General features: G+C 34.7%; 2 protein-coding genes across 3 annotated transcripts in view; one reads left to right on the top strand and one right to left on the bottom strand.

The window, feature by feature from the left end:
• The window catches only part of LOC147078188 (uncharacterized), a 1208676-nt gene that overhangs the window by 1164643 nt on the left and 20786 nt on the right, over positions 1 to 23247 (top strand). The gene's annotated exons all lie outside the window — the stretch shown is intronic.
• LOC147078189 (carboxypeptidase B-like) lies at positions 13251 to 22873 on the bottom strand. 2 transcript variants are annotated; one of them, XM_085940217.1, is made up of 5 exons: positions 22804 to 22871; positions 20491 to 20706; positions 17216 to 17312; positions 16001 to 16312; positions 13251 to 13870 (listed from the first exon to the last, which is right to left on the bottom strand). In XM_085940217.1, the coding sequence occupies exons 1-5, from the start codon at positions 22863 to 22865 to the stop codon at positions 13292 to 13294; spliced, it is 1266 nt and encodes a 421-aa protein (XP_085796343.1). In that variant the 5' UTR covers positions 22866 to 22871; the 3' UTR covers positions 13251 to 13291. The 2 variants fall into 2 exon arrangements, with proteins under 2 accessions (XP_085796343.1, XP_085796344.1); XM_085940218.1 differs by lacking the exon at positions 13251 to 13870 and adding an exon at positions 14753 to 15490 and having other exon boundaries at positions 22804 to 22873.

The raw sequence follows: 23247 nt of genomic DNA, 5'->3' as shown, positions 1-23247 counted from the left end.
AATTTATAAAAGACAGTTCGCTTGCGTTCCCCAAAATGCTTGCATTTACCAAGACCCTAGCTCACAATAGTGCATTTGGTAGTGCGCTTGGCTGTTAACTGAATGGTTCGTAGTTCCAAGTTAACTGTGGACGATTTTTAATCAGCTCCGACGGTTTTCAATTACAAATCAGCCGGATTCACTTTACCGACGACATTTCCGTATCGCGCGTTAAATAAAATCACTTCAGCAAAGTCGAATTGTTTCTCCCTATTATGTATATTGTCTGCAAATTGCTAATTTGTGTTACGCAATCGTGTGGTACGATATTCTAAATCCCTCCCTTTTGTATAATGGACATGAAAAGTTACTTCCGTTAGCTATGGAATCATTATTATGTGAGATTTGATCTGAAGTCAATGTTGAACTTATATGAGGCGTCTAATTACAAAAAGCGACATATCCACAATTCAATATTTTCGGGAAACAACGTTTTTATGTTTCAAGCTTCTTCAAATTAGAACCAAATGGCAATTTGTTTCAGGCGATATGTAATAAATAAACTCTTAAATGTAATAAATATAGGCAAATAAAATTAGACGTAGCGCTACTTGTACTTCACTTTTTAATTTATTCCGCATAAGGCACATATGTCCGTGGCACTATCATGAGTTTACCAGATTCTACAGCATGGGAGACGCCTTTTTCAATATTGAACGTTCCCTAATTGGTTGACTTAAACACGCGCGAAATCAACCAAGCTTTAAATAATATGAAACATAAATAGAGACATAAAATATTTTTTTTCGTAGGGTTATGTCGCGTTTTGGAATTTATAGATCAATACATATTGTGTAAAATTATACAACGAATAAGTGGGTAAGGCGGTGGCCTTTCACCCGAGAGTTCTGGGTTCGATTCACGGTCATGACAAAAACATTTATGTGTTTTTCTCAAAGCCTGGGTGTTTGTGTTTGTTCAAAATTACTAACAACCACCTTGTACGAAAAAGCAAGGAAATGGTTATTGATAATTCAAAAAAAAAAAAAATTGTTTAAACGAATTTACAAAACCATTAGTAAAATAAATGTTAACATTATATAGTGACATATTTACGATAAAAATTATGTTTTATAATCTTTGTGATCCCAAATTTGACAAGAACCAATTCCACACACACACCTCGTGGTGGTTTGTATTAACATATTTTGTTTTTACGAGAAATGGATGTCAGCCACTTGCTCAACCCATTAGGTCCATACTCCGACTCGTACACAAATTGAAAAACAATATGTGTACTTGCCAGACCCAGGATTAGAACCTCGGACCCACGGTGCTATAGTCCGACGCTTAAGCCGCGCGGCCATCGTGGGTGTATAGTGACATCATATTGAAAGAAACAGTATCAATACATTTGTCACGTCCCATTCGGCGTATGGAAGACCTGAAGAGACTGATGGTTTTGGGTAAACCTCCAGGGGAAGGCGAAGCAGAGGAAGAGCCCCCGCTCTATGGAGTGACCAAAATGAAATATCTGACTGGGGACAGTCTTCTCTCTGCCCTGAGAGGAGAAGAGGATCGTTTCTATCAATTCGTTTAATTAGAGTGTATTGATACTAGTGGCATCTGTCGAGCCGATACGAAACATGTAATTTAATTCATATTACTGGTAATTTAAATTAATCAATCTATACGTCGTATCTAAAAACGTTAAAAAGATTGAAAAATATAATTTAAATACAGTCGAAATAGGAAGATGGGACCGACTGAATTTGCTCTTTATAAGCACTACTCGTTATATTGTTATATACGAGGGTGGGTCAATAATTCCTTAGAAAAAAGCATTAAAACAGTTTTTATTTTTGTATTTTTTTTTTATTTCTCAACATAATCTCCTTGGAGCTCAATACACTTGGTTAGACGTTTCTCAATTTTTTTTAAACCGTCAGAAAAATAAGTTTTCGGAAGGTCCTCAAAATAAGCATTTGTCCGATCGATGACTTCTTCATTTGAAAAAAAACGTTGTCCACTTAGCCATTTTTTTAAGTTTGGGAAAAGGAAAAAGTCACTGGGGGGGGCTAAATCTGGCGAATACGGTGGGTGATCGACCAATTCGAACTTCAATTCTTCAATTTTAGCCATTGATCGTAAACATGTGTGAACACGGGCATTGTACTGATGAAAGAGGATTTTTTTCCTGTTTAAATGAGGCCATTTTTCTTCAATTTCGTTTTTTAGCTGGTCCAATAAAGATGCATAATAATCCCCTGTTATTGTTTTTCCTTTTTCCAAATAGTCAACGAAAATAATTCCACGTGCATCCCAAACTACAGTAGCCATAACCTTACCAGCTGATTTTACGGTTTTTGCCTTCTTTGGACATGGTTTGTCTTCGCAATCCACTGCTTTGACTGTTCTTTCGTCTCGGGAGTATAGTGGTGTATCCATGTTTCATCTACAGTCACAAAGCGACGAAAAAATTCATCCGGATTGCGTTGCATGAGCGGCAACAGGGCTTTAGAGGCCACCACCCTATTGCGTTTATTGTCGACTGTGAGCAAACGCGGCACCCATCTTGCAGAAATATTTTTCATGCCCAATTTGTCATGTAAAATAGAAATGACGCTACCTTTTGAGATCCCTGTAACCTCAATTATCTCACTCAACTTTAATCTTTGGTCACTTAATACCATATCGTGGATTTTATTGATCATTTCTGGTGTAGTCACCTCTACAGGACGTCCTGAGCGTGGTTCATCCTTTGTTGATGTACGACCACGTTTAAATTCATTTAACCAGTTATAAATAGTTGCAAGTGAAGGAGCAGATATGCCGTGAACTAAATCCAACTCGATTTTTATTTCCTTTCCTGTTAACCCTTTTATATTAAAATGTTTAATAACAGCTCTAAACTCAATTTTCTCCATTTTCCATTTTTCCATTTTCCACAAGCAAATTTTTTTTTAAATGTACGAAAAACACACAACAACCCGACCAATCTGATTGAAACTTCGCAGCATACTGAATCGGTAGTGCCGCTGCATGAAAACAAACCGCTTACAGTACTAGTCGCGCCACTTGTCGGCTTTTCTAAGGACTTATTGACCCACCCTCGTAACATTTTTCGCGCCACGTTCTATTTAAGCATAGAACATAAAAAATCTGAAAACCATCGTAAAAATCCCGGAAACAAGCATGTCATTCATAAACTACAGAAGAAGTTGTCTATTGTAATGAAGTGCTGAGCCGCCGGCGCTGGTGGATACCTACTGACTTCACAAAGCTTGGATTTTTTACATGCAATTTCAACCATATTCGTGGATACTTTTTCAATGTTGTCGGCGAAAACACCAATTAGGTACTTAGACACTTAATTAGTGTCATAAACGTAATCCGATCTCTGCGGCATCGGTCTAGTTAACTGCCCGGTCGGATTTTATTGCTAATGCGTCACTGACATTGAGCTACTTTACAAGCTGTTTGTTGGCGAATTTAAAAGCAGGCGATTCAGCTACTGCAGTTGTGATGATGACACACTAAACTTTCCATTCGCCGAGAAGCCAACAAGCTAGCGACTATTTTAACATAACGTAGTTCGTTTTTTTACCGGGATTTCGCTACTACGCTCTATTGCTCAGACGCAGTAGGCCCACACGCCGGCGTGTAGCGTGTAAAGTTGACCGGCTTTCAACTTTTCTCGGTAAATTGTTTAGTATCTGCTTGTTCGATGATGACACTGTGCGACTTTACAGGAAGATTGTAAATTCGCCAACAAGCACCTCGTAAAGTAGCTCAATGTCATTGACGCTTTAGGGACGAAAATGTTGTTTTTAAACGATCGACACATTGACAGTTTTGCTCGGTATACCCGAGAAGTAGCTCGTTATAAAAGTGAACATATGGATTAAATCATAAACTAAAATGTCAACAAATGTTTCCTTATTACATCCGAGATCTCGCTATTTCCGTTATCGTAATAACCAAGTTCGACTGTATAAACAATTGAAAACTGTTAATTTTTTTTTTACAAAATTCGAGCAACAAAGTCTTGATGATTGTCTGTTATAAAATGATAATCAAACAATTAAAAACATTTTTTTTTGTATTATTATTCAACTAACCTTTTCGAGTGAGTAATCCCCTGTGTTTTTGTTCCGTTTAGAATATCGGATCCGTCAAAATGTTGGCGCATTTTTTATCGCCACATAAAAATATGACTTGGACACGCGCGCCTTCATGTTTTATTCATGGTTTTAATATTCTCACCAGCGCTCTTGATTTATGGCCGCCCGATAATAATATCGTATGTGAAATGTCGCGCTGTAAAACTCCCCCCGAAAAGTTTTCAGTATAATTCTAGATAAATGAAAAAAAAATGGCGTGCCCCAGAACTGACGATTCCTTCGATGTTTCTCTGCATCAATAAGATTTTTTTAAATTATTCTATTTACTGTCAATACCAGCAAAATTTTAATAGTTAGTAGACTGCAACTACCTACGTTCCAATAAATGTAAAGACTACTTTAAAATTTTGAGACTTTCCATTGCCAACTCAAGTAGAAAGCCGAAACATTCACGACTGGTCCTGCCTTTTCCGCCCCTCCCGTTGTCTATGGATGACCTGTTATGCTGCTCACACTGACGCGTCTGTCGTGTCCTCCGACAAGTGTATTCTTAGTTTCAGATTTCTTTCAGATTAATATTAATAATAGCATTAACACAAATGTAATGCATAGACCAATGCTACATATTTTTTGGAAATCGATATCACCACCGGTTTTTGTGTGAAGGACTAGTCTGACTTTGACAGTTGACTAATAACAGGAATGTATATTATTTATTAATAACACTGATAGTTAATATATTTGATTTGAGATTTTTTTATAATCCAATTTGAAACGAGAGAGGTCGAATCAATATGTCAAGCAATCTGGGATCTGATTTTGACAGCTGAACAGTGGACCACTCGTTGCTTGTGCAAAAAGATATGCTCAGGCTCTATTAATCTAAAGATGGCGATCCAACCAGATCCGACGATCCACGCCGCCGACCAACGTCTTTACACTATAATCAATTACACGCATCGATTCGATCGTGTTCGTCCATGCTTTTGATTGGTTTAAACTAAGCATAGTGTTGCTATTATTAAAAATATAGGTTGACCGAAAAATATTTCGTCGTTAGATTGGTGGTTACACTGAACAGTTTTTCCTATAAATTTTACGTCAAAACTCAGCTGACAAACCTAACATCGCAAGCGGGCGGTAGCTTAGGATATTTTCGTACGTTCTCGGCAATCTTCGTTAACTGTGGCAGACGGAAAAAATTTTGATTCAAATTTGCTCACGATTCCGGGAAACCATAGATAATAGATTTTGGCAGTCGTGGCAGACGATCGGGCCAGACGCAATCTGCCAATGTAATTTGAGCATAATGATTTCACATGTTTTCGTCCGCAAACGAATGAGAAAGGAATTTCTGCGTAGTACACAAAACCAAGTAACTACACTAACTCAGCCACAACGGAATAGGAGAGGACAGCGCTGCATTTCGTGGCTTAAGAACGTTGATGATTGAAACGAGAGCAGCTGAGGATACAGCAAAGATCGCCCTGATGATGGTTGACACAATATAATAGGGAATGGCACGAAAAGACGACTGTTAAAATAGTTTAATCATCGGTTTGAGTCGATCCGATTATGAATAAGGACTCCCATAGCTCCTTCCGATCATCTCGATGTCTAGTAATCCACTGCAACGTAGTTTGACCGAACACGATGAGTTCGTTAATCCAGCGGGTTGTGTGGCGATCCCGTGGCTGTTTAGTTCCCCCTTGATTTCCATGGTATTAGCGCACCTGTCCTGCCCATTGTCATATTCCATATTATACCGCGTATTGTTGTCTGCTTTCTTATCAATCTGTTTATGTTGTAGTCTTTTCGCGATATTTCCGGCCTGCATATCTTAATACTTACTAGTTTTAAAATAGTTTTAGCACCAATAATTAATTCAATTTTTTTATTACTTGTTTCTGTAAGTTACATAATAATGTATAAGCAGGAACAAATTGTTTATTCACCCCTCAAGATTCATGAACAAGGGTCGTGGGTTTGAGGGTCTCAATACGTTCATATTCAATCGCGTACCCTAAATATGACTATGATAAAAAGTTATCTTGGCGATCTCGCCTTTAAACCATACCTACTATACTGATATATAATAAAATATTAGATAATAATATATTGAGAGTTACGGTGACACTGGTATTAACAATTAGTTTTAAATTTAATATTTCAATATGACATAACTGCTATCTTAACGGCCCACATGCTCAGCGTACGTCAAAATGGAGCTTTTATGCTATTTTCAAAGCATGATCCTGGACATTCCTTAAAAGTTATAGATAATCTATTTACATAATTTTGAAGCCTTATATATCCCACTAAATAAATCTGTAGTGTAAATCTTGCCCATTTTTTGAATAATAAAATGCCTAATTCTTGTCAGATTTCGGATCACAGAGATTATCAATATATTTTTTATTGTAAATATTTCACCATAATAATGTTGACATAAATTTTACTAATAGTTTTAAAAATGCTTTTAAAAATTAATAAATATAAAAAATCTTAACACCACTTCACGTGGACGTACTGAAATATGACTATATTCTAAAACATTAGAGCGAGAGGTTTAAAAGAATACTATTTTATGTAATAAAAATACTTTATGCAGTCATCAAATGCTTAAAATAAATATAAAGAATAATAAGACTTCAAAAATATGTAAATAGATTATCTACAACGTTTAAGGAATGTCCAGGATCATGCTTTGAAAATAGCATAAAAGCTCAATTTTGACGTACGCTGAGCATGTCCCCCCTTAATATAAGTAAACTAGCTGACCCGGCAAACGTTGTTCTGCCATATAAATTATTCCTAGTGAATATTTTGGTTGTTAAATAAAAAATAACGAATGTATTGTAAGTGTGTGAGGATGGGATCTATGACAGAAAGAGGAATGGAGCGCTGTAGACGATGACCGCCGATAAAAAAAAATAACACCAACCATTCATTTTCTCAATTCAAAATGAGTAATGATGTTCATAATGAATGAATTACCTGTGACAGGATCTCGTTGTTTAATGTTTATGCAATATCCGTCTTGTCCCTTCCAGAAAATAAGCGGATATTGGAGAGCGTCGTATGAACGGTGTGTGTCAGCGATGAACTCCCGATTATTGTTTCTTCTTCGAATCACGATTTTTCGCGTCGATGTGCGGTCGCCAACAATGATTCCAGCAATGTCGTCAACAACAGGCGCATTGAACCGACGCACGTGCTCTCCAGCTGGTGTTTTATCAGGATTGATGACAATAGCGTGATTTTCACTTTGCAATTCGTGCATGTGTGCTTTGAAGAATTTCAATAATTCATTGTGCTCATACAATAGGGCGTCCAGTTCACCGACGATGCGCCTGGCATTAGGCGAATTGAGGTTATTGTAGCCGCAACGTGCATCTACACGATTGATGTCCTCACCGCCCATGAAGTAGATTTGTAAAAAAATTATGTTGTTCGTTTGGCATTGGCATCAATGAGCCTACTTTGTGGTATACTTGGCCTTTGATTTTGAACGTAGAATGGAATTGTTGACCATTTGCCGCAGTATTGTGAATTATTTCTGTTGCTTCGAACGAAGTCATTCGGAAGCATGAATTGAATGTTTAAATGGACTTCAGGAACAGGTTTGAATCTGGAACCGTGCCGATGAGCAAGCTGTTCAATGGTTCTGGTGGTGTGTCAATTTCTGGTAGTTGCACTTTTCCTGATGAGCAACACATCCCGGCTGACTCATGTTTGATTTTGAGCGCATGACAATGGGGACATTCTTTGTCCATAGCACCAATCAGCACTTTCGGATGAGCGGAATATTCAATATCTGGCTCGTACTCGAATGCGAGACGAAGGAACGAAGCGGATGTAAATGCTCGATGTACTTGTTGGCGTTGTCAGTCATTTGCTCTGCGCGTGTTAACTACGAACCGGCGTGCATGGCTCCGTTCCAATTGTCGTTGTTGATTTCGTTCAGCTCGTGCCTCTTGTGATTGAGATGCACACAATTGCGACATGCTCACACGCACGTTTTTATTATCTTGTTGGATTTGTTCGTCTATTCTTTCTGCTCTACTATTTTGCATGTTTGTTGCTTTATTCGTTCGACGGCCCAAGTGGCCCCCCTTGCGTCTTGCTGGCATTGTGTACTGTGATACACGCACACAAAAATAGATAAATTAAAATAAATCGTACAAAATTTTGCACGCACTGCGTTGTGATATGCCGAATGAAATGTCAAAATGACGCGACGCTTCTCTTGAATTCTTCTCGGACGTAGCACCATCTGTCATTCAACAACATAAATAATTTCGTTCTGTTTGAAATACGAACGACGGTTAAATTTGTTCATACAAAAATAATAACATCGCGATTAAAAAATGGGAGGGTAGGGGTAGGAGGGTGAAAATTTTGGGTTATAAGTATTTTTTGATGCCAAATAATAAAAAAATACAAAAAAAAATTGTCAAAAAAATAAAAGAAAAAATTTTCTGGATAGAGATACCCTAATCACCTAGCGGTATGATATATACTTGTTGACCTATTCTCATACCTAACAAATATACATTAAAAAAATCATAAAAATCGGTCGAGCCATTTCGGAGGAGTGCGACCACAAACATCGTGGCACGAGATTTTTATATATATAGAGATACCAACAAACTATCTGAGAATGTCAAGTCAAGTGTGCGTACATGAATTGTTTACATATTAATTCATTATGTTTACATAGACGTAACCGACTACTTACATAGAGGGTGGTTATTACTTATTATAGTCGTTGTTATAAATGTCAGACGTAATAAGGCCCGTCGCTGGTCACTCGATACCCCAAAGAAGCTTGTTAGGAGAACCCAGGAAGACAAATTTGTGCACTCAACTTTGAAAGAGACTAGTGGGGCACTAGCTAGCTCGTCGCCACTTACCACTTGTGGCTAGTGTCCTATTTGCCAGTTATGGTCGGCAATTGCTACGCGTGCCAAATTGGGCAATGTCTAATCTTATTTTAGATTACTTATAAAATAGATAACAATGCTAATTCAATGTTTTTATTCCGATATTTGAAGTCCGTAATGTTACAGTTTATGTCAATCGGTTGTCGGATTAACTGTGATGAAAAAATGAAGGCAAACTTTTATTACAATCATCGTTTTCGCACTTCAAACGATTATTGCGAGATTTATTCAAAACTATAAAAATAAAAGTACACCGATTAAACGGATTAACCGTAAAATCAGTTTTTCCATCTACAGGAGTTAATAAAAAACGAACTACATTTACCTACTTTCTCATAACTTAGTTAATACAAAGAAACGGCTTTCCATATCTGATAATATAAACACTGATAACAAATTTACAATGCGTATCATACTTGTATTTTTACAACGTTTTTCTTAGCTCTTATTCTTATTTGTCCGGTACAAATCTTGCAATCGATTTTTAACTAACTTCCCGACTAGCTAGACATTTGAAACTTTTAGAATATATCAGAACACGATGCCAATGCATTTTTTTAATACTTTTAGCCATCTTTAAGTAGAATTGAATTCATTTTCAGTTAATTCTGTTTTGTATGAAAAGTTATTTCGACACCATTATTGGTTGTTAGGGGTGTGGGGTCCTGACAACTAATTTATTAATATATTCGTGCGTTACTATGGAAATCAATATGACATGTCAAAATGACATTTCAGTATTATTTCTATCAAGTACAAATTTTTTTGATCGTTTAAGCAAGTCAAGTTTAGGTAAGTATATGATTCAACAGAAAATTTAAAAACGTTATATTATATAAAAGTTCTTTTTATCTTGTAATTATGTAGATATCACAACGTGTATCTCGATTTACATTCATTAATCTGTTCTTAAGCATATTATTTGTGTGTAATGGTACACTAAGCAAAGAATTCCCTAAATTTAGAAATACCGTATGCAGGCGAAGTCCCTAGCCAAAGTGCTGCCCTTGGGCAAACTTAGAATGACGTCACCATTCATTTTTAGTGTTAATTTTTTTAATGCGAAATTATTTCATGCACGTCTACATATTTTATCATTTTAAATTAAACAGACAATCGGAACAAAAATCTTTTGAAAAAAAAATGATATAAGTACATAATACTAAATAATCTAGTGAAGAGTAGAGTATTTCCACCAAACCTACTCCGAAATAGTGATGATTTTAGGCATGCAGAGGTCTGAGGCGTTGACAAGTATAATAGAAGGTATTTTAAAACTATTTCGGTACTTTCTAACGAACCAACCGCGTTGTCCGCTTCATGGAAAACCACCACTGCTTCCAAAAGTTATAATTATCGTACTTTTTCTATATTTGCCACCCCCTAAGCAACGCATGCCCCGCCCAACTCCACGGGACGTCACTGACAGTATGTTTTATCACTAATCCCAATAATAGGTTTGCTTTCCGGCCTCTTAAGCATTGCCATCTGGCAACAACCAGAAAGTGTGGCTGGCTGCCACAACCACGTGCGTAAACACTGGTTTCTTTCGTCTCGTGGTTGTTATTCACATGGTTGGTCGGTGACTGGTTAACAGTGCGTATTGTGTCAACTGTCAATTCATGGTGGAAATGCATTGTATTATTAATTTAATTTAATAATACGCAAAAAAAAAATATAGTGCTTTTCCACTTTAAATAAATAAATCTGGACCGGTTTCGTCCGCTTTAGTTAAACTCAACTAAAAGTTTTTAGTTGAAAATGTCCCTCTGAGGCGGACGAAACCGGTCCAAATTTATGTATTAAAGTGGAAAAGGTACCTAGTCTACATTGTAATAATAGGTAGGTATCTAAATAAAGCAGAGTTAATGGTAGGTATCTAATAAGAAGATCATGGCCCCTCCTAAGCCCGGGCCCCCAAATTAGAGCCCTGTCAGCCCCCCCTTGTGGGGGCCATGAAGAAGATATTACAATATATTTCACGCCCGCGATAGATGAGTGTGCGAGATCGTGGGAATTTCGGGTTAGAATGCCGGGCCTGTCAAATTCACATGTTTTTGTTCTGACCCAGTAGATTGGATAAGTAGCTAACATCCACTTCTTTTAAAAAAAATATGTGTTAAGAAATCTGGTCGTGAGTTGGCCAATATCCACATCGGATTAAACAAATGAAAAAATGGAAGAATTCTTAATGGAAACCAATAACTAATTAAAGTCAAAAAAGTAATACCACCTATTTTGTTTAGCAGATATTCCTTAATAACATTACTATACCATACCAATAACTTAACTACACTAAAAAACATTGCTATTTAAAAGTACTACAGTGTTATTTATACAAATAGGTTCATTATTAAAGATCTATCCCAATGGTTCAACACATCTCAGTCATGTGAAGACCAATATGTTATTTTGATCGTCTTGGAGGCTTAAGGGCCACTTTGGCGGAAGCGGATATGTAATAATAATAATAATATGACGCCATATTGGCGAGAAAGTCTGCGTCCTCGATTTGAATTTCAAAGGAATTAAATTTCTATACTTTTACCAGTACATTATCGTAAGTAGTTAATGTTAAGCGGTATGTTATGTTGAATCACTAAAAATATTATTAATGTAAATATTATATTAAGTATAAGTACTATAATATTATTATAGTGTATTTTTTTTATTTTTAAAACACCGCAATTTATTTTTCAATGTGACAATATCGTTTTCTTAATAGTGGCATCTATTGTCAAATTTTCTAATTTATTTTCAATAAACGAAATCTACCGTCGATAAAACAGTTTTCTTCACGTAACTGATTAATCCTGACACCTCACAGCTTTAAAATTAAGGTTAGTTTTGTAATTTTTTAATTATTGAAGTGTTTTTAATATCATAATTATGTATATGTTGGCGTTGGTATTATTATGTGCATATTATGTTTATTATTTTATAAGAAACGTCAATGATAATAACCGACTATGATGTTATCCGCAATACGTATTTTTCTTTCTTACATTTTGTAGGAGAAACCGTCACGACAAATTTATTTTCTTCTACCAACTATCCATGTTACTTCATGGGGAGCAATTTGCCTGAAAAATACCCCGCATAGAACATAATATATCGCTCCACGATAATATATCATGCAAATTGGGAATCAAAAGTTTTTGCAACTTGATCTCGTCGCCGACTCGTCGGTCGTCCACTAGCTTTATGAAACCCACAGACAGGCATAAGAGATTCATAAATCTATTTTATCACGTAATAAATTTTTCCTAACCATTTATAAAGTTTGTGATGATCGTATATAAATAGTTTGGTTATCTACCAATATTAAACTTCCAAACATATGTATACTCGAACAAGTGAGTTGGCACGTCTTAAAGTCATAACTAATTTTATAGTTTTTGAATAATTTTCTTGTTTAATTGTGTGAATACAGCATAGATTATTATAGAACAGTGACAGTGGTTCTCATATGCGGCCACCAGAGGATTTTTCTGCGGCCACCGACATCATTTTCAGTATTCATTTTAATTAACTGGGCTTATTTAAAATATGCGTTAATGGAAAGAGTCATGACCAAGTACTTAAAAACCATTTTAATAATACCACGGTTGAAAAATTTTAGTCAAAATTATACGTTGACTAGGAATCAAGTCAATTTAACGAATTGGCAACAATTGTTTTATTAATATTGTCGATTTTCTTACTACTGTATACTGTGAAAGATCATTCAGTGTAATGCGCTTCATAAAAAAACAAATACCGAAGCCAGTTGACAGATGTAAACTTAGAAGCAGCCATGCGGCTCGCATTTTAAAAAAGGAGTATTTAGGAATTTCCATTTGCATTATTTTTAAATAAATAGATAATATGTACTACAAATGTTCAAATGTCTTTTATTAAATGGACTTGTCTATAATATAAATAAATTGAACCATTTTTTAGTAAATAAAATTTAGCTTTATTTTTTTCAATCGCAACAAAAGTGAAATTTGGTGCGGCCACCAGACGTTTCCATAGAACTGTCAATATCAATTGTGTCAATAAATTTCACATGAGAACCACTGATATAGAATATGTATTATGTTGTGTTATATCTCGGGTTGTTATGGGTTCATAATAATTGTGGTTAGTCATTAGGTATACAAGTGTACCTAAAAAAACGAATTGAGCTGTTATATTAATTATTTTTTTATTATTTCTTACAATAAATAACAAATCAAAGATAAGATTTTTCGATACTTCTTACTTTTTTTCGAGAATGTACCGAGCCAAAACGACAATACCAGGCCAGGTCTCCTTGACGACGCCATCAATCTTGCTTGGAGGAAGGTCAAATCCTGAGTTTCCACCTCCCGGTAACTCCAAAGTGTAAGAAAGAGGAGCTTTACCAACAGCATACGCCCAATCATCACTAGCACCAGCTGCCATATAATTCAAAGCCCCTGCTGAATTTCCTACCAAGTACTTCTTAGAACCAGGTGCAGACTGGGCATCAATAGTTTTGGCAACTTGAAGACCCAAAGCGTGAAGCTCATTAACGTTGGGTGTATCAGATCCGTCATAACCATATGGGTACAGGAAGTAGCTTCCGTAGCTGTGAAGTGCGAGATATAATTTAGTGCGACCAATGTTCTCTAGCATGATATCTCGGAGATATCCGGTTTCCGGTTCTGAGAATGGTGTCTTCCCGGCGAAGATGTCTGAACAGGCCGAGCTACTTGCGCCGGATTGCATCCATTTGTAATCGAAGTTTCTGTTTCCGTCAGCTCCTGGACAGAGAGCGCTGGCGGCTCGGTTCCGGGTCTTCCTCCAAAGTCTGGTCTACAATATTACAAAATATTCATTTTTATAAGCGTCTACAGTTAGATAGTTGGTCGTGGTCGTCTTGTGGTTAAGACCCCACGTTGTGTATGATAGTTGTCATTTATTATAGCTATTGCACCTATACAATTACAACTCCTTGGTGGAATTTTAAATTAAATTCTTATTGATTTCAGTTTTGTGCGAAACGCGGGTCGCAAAAACGATTCAAATGGAATAATACAAAATTTAAATCAAATAGAATTATTATTTTTACGTTTTATCTGTAGCGATTCACCTATTAAAAATTAAATTCGAATTGTCGGGGGCTATAACCATGCTAGTAGCCTAAACTGTCAAAACTCCCAGCCAAGGTCAATAAAACACACACCTATCTACTTGAACGAAAACATTATAATCCAATGATTGAATTATTCTTAGAAATGAAATCTAAATACTCTTTCGAGATTTTCTTTCTGGTTCGAATAATTTTTGGCAGAATTTTAAATCAAAATGTAAAACTATTATGTAATTTTTCTCCTAGATACAAATACTGCAGATATAACAAAACGCCACGTTTAAAATACTTGTTTAATAATTATTGACTGCACTAATTTATAATTAGTTTTTATGTATCTTATAATACACTTTGTTTAAGTTGAGTTGAAACCCTTATCAAAAAGATTCACCAGTCACCCTTGCATATAGGTAGTATATTCTCATAGAGATACAGTAAAATGCTATGCTATCACAATTCTTAATTCCATACCGTTTTATTATTTTCATGAACAGTGGGTTGCAATGTATGATACATATTAATTTTATTCGTTTTACGCGTTTGAACGCTATAAGACAACTGGTTTTGCAATTAAACCTGAAGTTTATTGAAAGACATTCATATTTCAAAGTTTTTATTTTTCAAAAATAAATATGTTGATACATCTTATATTCGAATTTCACTTTATGACACGAATTTGTTTTACACATTAATGATCAAAATATGCATCACCAGAAACACATTACACAAGACATACATAATACAATACATACACTAGATCTACTAATATTTTAATTGAGAATATAACGCGCTAAAACGACGATACCGGGCCAAGTCTCCTGGACGACGCCAGCAATCTTGCTCGGAGGAAGGTCAAATCCTGAGTTTCCACCTCCCGGTAACTCCAAAGTGAACGACAGCTTAAGTCCACCGCCACCTATCGCCCAATCATCACTGGCTCCGGACGCCTCATAGTTCAAAGCCGTAGCTGCATTTCCAACCAAGTATTTCTTGGACCCAGGTGCTGCCGCAGCGTCAATAGCTTTACCGACTGTAACTCCCAGGGCTTTAAGCTCTGCACCATTTGGTGGTAGAGATCCATCGAAGCCGAAAGGATAGAGGAAGTAGCTTCCATAGCTATGAAGTGCCAAATACAGCTTCGTGCGAGCTTTGTTTTCTTCGATGAGGTCTCGTAAATATTGGGTCTCTGGTTCGGAGAAGGCCTTAGGTCCAGCGAAGATGTCTGAGCAAGGCGAGTTGCTAGATCCGGATACCATCCATTTGTAACCGAAGTTCCTGTTGCCGTCGACTCCTGGGCACGAAGTGCTTGCTGCAGGGTTACGAGTCTTTCTCCAGAGGCGAGTCTAAAATATTGATGGAAAATTTCAAACCTGTAGTAATTATTTTTTGGCTTGACTAAAGTTTTCAAAGATTTATTGTCGTCTTCATGGTTGAGTACCTGCTCACACACTATTCACTTCTTCTTATGTAGATAATTTCGAGGATATTTTATCATAATATTTCGATAGACCTTATATATAATTAATATTATCATCTTGTAAAAAGCAATTCTTACAAGTTAATGCTGAATCAATTAATTTATAAGTATACCTACATGGAATTAGTTCGGTTGGATTGAAATAATCCATAATTCTCATCTATTTAATTTCAATGGCATTAAATTCAAATAAGAAAGATTTTTCATTTGTTTAATTTTTCGACGCAAACGTTTGATAGATACTTAGTTCTATTAAATATATTGTATATTAATTAATAATAAATGGAAACCGTATCGTAGCCGTGACCACAGTGTTCTTTTATATACCTACATACTTATGCGATTTTCGCTTATATATTAAAATTAGAGAACTTACGTTGACTTGACTGTATTCATATCCATCAGGATTCAGCACCGGGATGATCATCCAATCGATATTGTCAACGATGTCGCTTTCGGTGATGTCCTCAACCAACTTGGTGATCATGTACAGAGCCATGGACGGGGCAATCCACTCTCTGGCGTGGATTCCAGCATCTACGATAATGACCGGTTTCGTGGCGTCAGTTCCTCCAGTCGTTGAAATCTTGATGACCTTCAGGTCGCGTCCTTCTGTGGATTTTCCTAGGGTCTCGACCTTTACAGTTTTTGGGTATTTTGTGGCAAGATTATCCATGTAACTGTTGATCTGTAAATATAACTTTTGTTTTATTGGGTGTTCACAATTTCAAATTTTTTTGTTAACTAATTAAAGCTACATATTTGCCGCAATGAGTAATATAATTTGCTATAGAATCATTACATGTAAACTACAGCGTATGTAGAAGGATACTATATTTCCTACACAACCTCTGAAAGTTGCTCAATGTCGTAGGCGTTGGTGTGATTTGGACCAAGGCATTTTTTTCCAAGAAGCGAAAGTCTGCAGCTGATCAGAATCTTTCAAAATATACGTACATATTCCATATAAAATTTTAGACAGGATGTAACGATTTATAATTTCTAAAACAACCACAATATATTGATACCGATGACATGTGTCATAATAATTATATATAATTTAATATTATGATGAACAGAATCCGTATAATTAAAATTTTAAAACACAAGTAAATTCCGATTTGTCCATTTTTATTACCACGTTTTTCTTAGCTCGTATTATTGTTTATCCGGTGGTGTTTTATCCAGTACAAATCTTGCAATCGATTTTTAACTAACTTCCCGACTAGCTAGACATTTGAAACTTTTAGAATATATCAGAACACGATGCCAATGCACTTTTTAAATACTTTTAGCCATCTTTAAGTAGAATTGAATTCATTTTTAGTTAATTCTGTTTTGTATGAAAAGCTATTTCGATACCATTATTGGTTGCTAGGGGGTCCTAGCAACTAAATTATTAAATAATATATACGTGCGTTACTATGGAAATCAATATGAAATGACATTTCATTATTCAGTATTTCTATCAAGTACAAAATTTTTTGATCGTTTAAGCTAGTCAAGTCCAGTTTATATGATTCAACAGAAAATTTAAAAACGTTGTAGGTATATAAAAAGTTCTTTATATCTTGTAATTATTAATGTTAACCTCTGTATGACGATGGTAAGCTGTGAAGCTGATACGATTGTCCCTCGCAGATATGGTCCTGGCGATAGTGTTTCTTGCCATCTCGTAGTTCAGAACACTGAAACAAGTATTTGACAATAAATTTATGTAAACTGAAACAATTAATTATTTCGTGAACAGTTCATTTTAATTGCGGTATTCTACTTAATTTTTACTGTTATCTTCAGAAAAGATTCAGTTAATCTTAGTTAGATATTTTCATTAACTTATTTTCTGTTGCTTCTAATGTAGATTATCTCTCTATGACACTTTATCGTAACTTTAATTTGATTGATTTCCTATTGTTATCGTATTTTGACATCAGTATTTATTTACCTTTAGATACCCACGTAAATTACATCAATCAATAGTTGTCTCTTTTTAGTTTTGTCTTATCTTAATCTAAAATACATTATTTTACATTTTTATTTGTGAATAGGAATGTGATATTTTCCACTTATAGGTATGATAATAATTATGTTAAGCAACGTATACGATGTTAAAATGTAGGTTAGTCATAGTGCAATATATCGATACATAACATTATCATCTTTCGAGTTTTACCTGTATAACAAGTGTCATTCGGTTTTTCCTAGATACGCGATTCGCCCGATGATAAAAATGAAAAAGAATCGTGTACAATAAAAAAATATCACAAACGTATTTCCAAAATAGAGAATCTGTTTACATTTTTTATAATATAATAGAACCTTCGGTTAGAGATGGTAGACATTTTATAGAATGGAAGTACGTACCTATCACAGAATGGATTAATCAATAGAATTCCGATAGGTTATAACCCCAATACACTACATTTGATGCATGGTTTTGAATGTGTGAGTGTCCTACGAAAATGAACCACACATTATAGACGTGCAATAAGTGTGTTGCAACCTTCAAATACACCAATGTTGAATGTGCGTCAGTGAATAAACCGAGAGCGGTTGTCAGAACGAAGGACAAGCGTATTCTCGACACATGTTTAAGTTTATCATATATTCTTCAAGACTTGAGATTAGTTGCCTGTAACTCCACACACGTTAGGTATTTCAGTTACCATTATTTCCGAGTTCCCTGGTAACTATCTACACATGGAATATTATCCAATATCTTATTCACCACGTATGACATACGTAAAAAATATACTACATTACCGACTGTTTAATCTACAAACCGGCTAACTCCATTTGGTATCGAGCGGAATTTAACAATTCCTTTTTTTTACAAATAAGCTGCACTGTTATATTATGAATGAATACACTATTTTAGCTTCCCTTTTATGTATAAAAAAATATACATATAAAGAACGGAGTTGTTCTATTTATGATATTGGAGATTTAGCACCTGCAGTTGACTGTTTTGTGTGAAGATTACGATAACGCATTTATTCATAGATTTAGGAATTTGAAATTGTGTGTGAGCAGAGAAAACAAATGATTTATAAAAAAATTCCATCAAAATCTCATCTTGGTCAAAAGTGCAGTTAGCTGGTTTGCAGATTAAGCTGTCGAAATCTCTCTTAAAATAGTTTTTTAACGGGTCTAAAAAAATTAACGGGGAGGAATTCATTTCATTAAATCAAATAGTTACGATTAGAGTTGGGTTTCGAGAATTTCCCGACGGGAATTCTCGAGAAATTTTCGAGATTTTCAATCCCGAATCTCGAGAATTGAAATTTTTAACATTTCGTGAAATCCCGGATCTCGAGAATATTTTCTCGGGATTTCGGAAAATGGACAGAAAATACAACAAGTTCAAAGACTGATCGGGACATTTAACACAATTAAGCCAACGTCGACTCAAAATGTGCGCAATTTTTGCAACATAAGGGAATTTAGTGTCTCAAAAGCGTACGCGATTGACAGTCTGTATTTTTTGAAATTCCATTTTAATAAGTAATGTTTTGAATTATTTTTGTTTTCCTACTTCTATTTTATTTGTCTTCTTACATAAATAAAAAAAACGTTTTTTTTGTGATTTGCCTGTTTTACACTGTTTTAGGATTTTTATAGGTTTTTTTAATTTTTCGATATCTCGAGAATTCTAGAAATCCCGAATCTCGAGAATTCAAAATTTCATCATTTCGGGAAATCCCGAGTCTCATGATTGAGATATTCTCGGGAAATACCCAACTTTAGTTACGATCACATGCGTCTTCATCATATTCAACACACATAATAAAAACCGCACATCAACCATTGAGATTGGGAATTGATTTACTCTCGGGATTTTCGAAGCCTGTGTCTTGTAGTGAATCAATACTCCGACTTCATGGCGTAGTAGAATATAAACCTCCAAATCATGGAAATATTTTAACAAAATTTCTGTGACGATTGAATTGAACCATCGCTGAAAAGTTTGTACATAAGAAACACTCACTGAAAAAAATGTTTATGTTCTTTTAATTTAGTATTCAAAAAGGCTGTAGCTCTAATACGTGTAGGTTGTATATTAAACCGCTGTCGTCAAAAACGATCCATATGCGCAGTGGCGAAGGGTGGAGGAGGTATGCTGTTAAGATCCGCACATTAAACTTTGTCACTTATACGTATTTGTTTTCATTTAACTTAAGATTACAATTTAGCGATGGTGTTGTTAGTTTTTTAAATTCAATCAAACCTTACGAAAACCATGACATAATAGATAATAGTCAAAAAATACTCGTCTATCTATAAAATATCTAAAATTATGCAATTAAATCATACATAACTTTGGATATTTTATAGATAGAATAATATTTGTTATCTATTATAGTTTGGTTTAGACACAGGGCTTAATGAATTTAAAAAAAATAACCAACACTATGTGTAATATATATTCTTAATCCAACGAAAACAAATAAGTATGAATGAAAAAGTGTGCAAAATTTTGTCGTATCGCCCAAAATATACCAAAACTATTATGGTTTGATTTAGGCAAGCTTTAATTGGTTTTTAAAAACTATCCAACGCCATCTGTAATTTGTAGTCTTAGCTAAATAAAAACAAATACGTATGACTAACAAAGTGTAATGTGCACTATATACGGCGGATCTTAACAGCCTACCTCCTTCCTTCGCTACTGCCATGTGGTATATTATAATATATAGTAAATTCTCATTTAGAATGAAAAAAATAATTTAAAAAAAAAACCCCTTTTAATACCGACCGATTGTAAAAAGCTACATGTATAGAGCGATTTGAACGTGTGAATTCCACCTCGGATTACAAGCGCATGTTGAAAAATATAATAGATACCATACAACAATATGTACTCACGTTTCAACGTCCTCCATGAATACTTCAAATTTGATTCCAGCTAAGGTCACGAAAGACTCGAAAATGCGTTGAGAAGCTTGAGGGACGAGGATCCTTGCTTCGCGTCCATCGATGTGGGCGCGTTGCCAGATATCCAGATCTTCGATCCGCTCCTCCAACAACCGCATGGCGGTGAAGTCATTTTTGGTGACAGGATATACGTCGTATACCTTGCTCCTGTTGAAGTAAAGTACATCATAAAACAAAATTATTTCAAAGATAGCGTTTTACCGAAGGATTTTTTTAAAATTATGGTTTAAATCAGCGATTTTCAAACCGGGAGGCGCTCCTTCCTAAGGAGGCGTGAAAAGTTTAACACAATTAATGTAGCCACAGGTTGCAGTTTCCAAATGAATAGTTTATAAAACGGCCGCTAGTCATAAAGGTTGTTTGCAAACCTGTCTGAAAATATGGAGACTAATTTTATAATACCTCACTTCTATAGTATTGTGAAGCGCGCTGGCTATCTCGTGAAAAAATGAAATAAAAGGGTCAAATCATTGAGGCAAATTTGTTTAGGAACGATGATTTTGTTGTTAAAGTTGTCTATTTGGTTGAAATTAAAAAAAATGAGTGAATAAATCAATGCAAGGACCACTAATGCATTCACTGATTTAAAAAGACAAAGTGAAGGATAAAAAATTGGAGCTTTGGAAATCAAAATTACAAAAAAAGGTTTGTTTTTATATTTTTTTTCTTCATTTTTGTATCAGTACATTGTTGACTATTTAGAAATGTGTCATTTATGTATTTAATCGTGTATTATTTAATGAAATAAAGCGGGGGGGAGGCGGCGAGATTAGATTTTTTTTAAAGGAGGCGTAGTAACATAAAGTTTGGAAACCACTGGTTAAAATTGATTGATTTAATTGATTATAGTTTAAATTTGAATTTGTTGTGTTCGTATATTTATACCGAATTGTATGAAACAAAAACAATTATAAATTACGTTATAATGGTATGCGTGCAGGTACCTAGTAGGTTGAAAGCCCATCAAAAGATGTAAAAAAATATCTAAATAATTGTTAATTACCTATTAGAAACATTATAATATAAATACCAGCGTATTATTAATTCCTAATTTCCCCCTACGAAGTTAGTACCTAATCCCATCATTTTTTTATTACCACTGCCAAGGAAAATGTCTTGTGTATGTAAAAGTATTATAAACTACCATTATATATTATAATATATACGTATAATTTAATTAATAACTATTTTTTCAGTGCGTAATCCGATTACAGTGTTTTGATGAATTGCCATCGATTTCAAAATAATGGTTTTATAATTGAAACTGCACAGAAGACCGGTGCGCATTTCAGGCTTCATTTTTACTTAAAAAAAACTAAGTTAAATTAATGTTTTCGCTACTGAGTACTGTTTATATGCCTACACAGAATGGGGTAGGTATCTAATAGTCGTTGGCTATTCTGCTCTCATATGCAAGATCAAACTCACGATTATATTATGGATTATAATAGTATTGTACATTATATTAAATATTGTGTTTCATTAGATTTGACATTTTTTAACGAATTTTATTCAAATGATTTTGCTATATTATTACTACCTTTTCTCTTAATATCACGAATCTCTATTAATATATAACTAAATGATTTAAACTTTTAGTGAAAACATTTGTATAAATTTTACGATGTTAAATACGTAATTGTAATAATTAAAATAAAACACAATACGTAGTACTAATTTCACTTAGTTTAATTATAATCAGGACCGGTTTCGTCCGCTTCAAAGGGACACAATTTGTGTTCTCTTTTAATTAAGACATACGGACTCAAAAATATCATATTATAAATAAATTTTGGTAGTTATCATTTACACGTCTTATAAATAAAATTACATATTATTCTCAATGTAAAAGCACGAAATTATTATATCTTCAATACCCTCAGTTATGGTGATATACGATTAGATTATTTGAGAAGCAAACTACCGATTTTTTACGATTTTACAATATATTTTTCGGCTTTTCCACGTTACGTATTTTCAAAGTTTAAATTTTTTCCAACGTCTAATGTACAAAAAAAATAGTAAATGTTTATTTTTCTCATAGGATAATATAGGTAATAAATTTTATTTTTGCTTATTAATTTTTATTTACATAGAAATCATGTCATAGAAAATTAATTATATTGTACGAATAATCCAGTACATTTTTTTTATCTCACTTCATGTCAAAATAATTATGTTCGCGTTAATCCACACATTTATTGTATGGATTAATGGCGAACATTAGCGAGTCGGGAGACTTACCCATCGAGTGTTGCACCAGCGAAGGCAAACGCCACCAATAAAACTGTCACTATTAATTTCATTTTGGAAACTGTACTTTTGAAATAGCAGCAATTCTTCTTTTATACCTAAAGTGTAATCAGTATGGCTTATCGTTATCATTATCACCTGTATCCAATTCACTTCAATCATTGATAATATCCGATTTAGTTACCTGTCGGTACCTGTGGCATTCGGGAGGTTACGCCGTTGTATTAATACGTTATATAATAAGTTTCCGATGTGCTGTGTCGTCATCATTTTGCAACTACTTTGATAGAATCGGGACGTTTTCAAATGGTGTGGTGATGCAGTGTGACATGCACTTACTATTATTTATTATCTTTATCTTATATCATATTAAGAATTTGTTCCGCCTAAGTATGTAAATGTTTTATAATTACAAAACAGTGGCTAAATCGTTTA

Source organism: Rhyacophila brunnea, unplaced genomic scaffold, assembly GCF_057557595.1.
Source record: "Rhyacophila brunnea isolate RB1 unplaced genomic scaffold, BYU_Rbru_1.0 scaffold_12, whole genome shotgun sequence".
NCBI lineage: Eukaryota > Metazoa > Arthropoda > Insecta > Trichoptera > Rhyacophilidae > Rhyacophila > Rhyacophila brunnea.
This window is presented reverse-complemented; position numbering and strand designations above follow the sequence as displayed.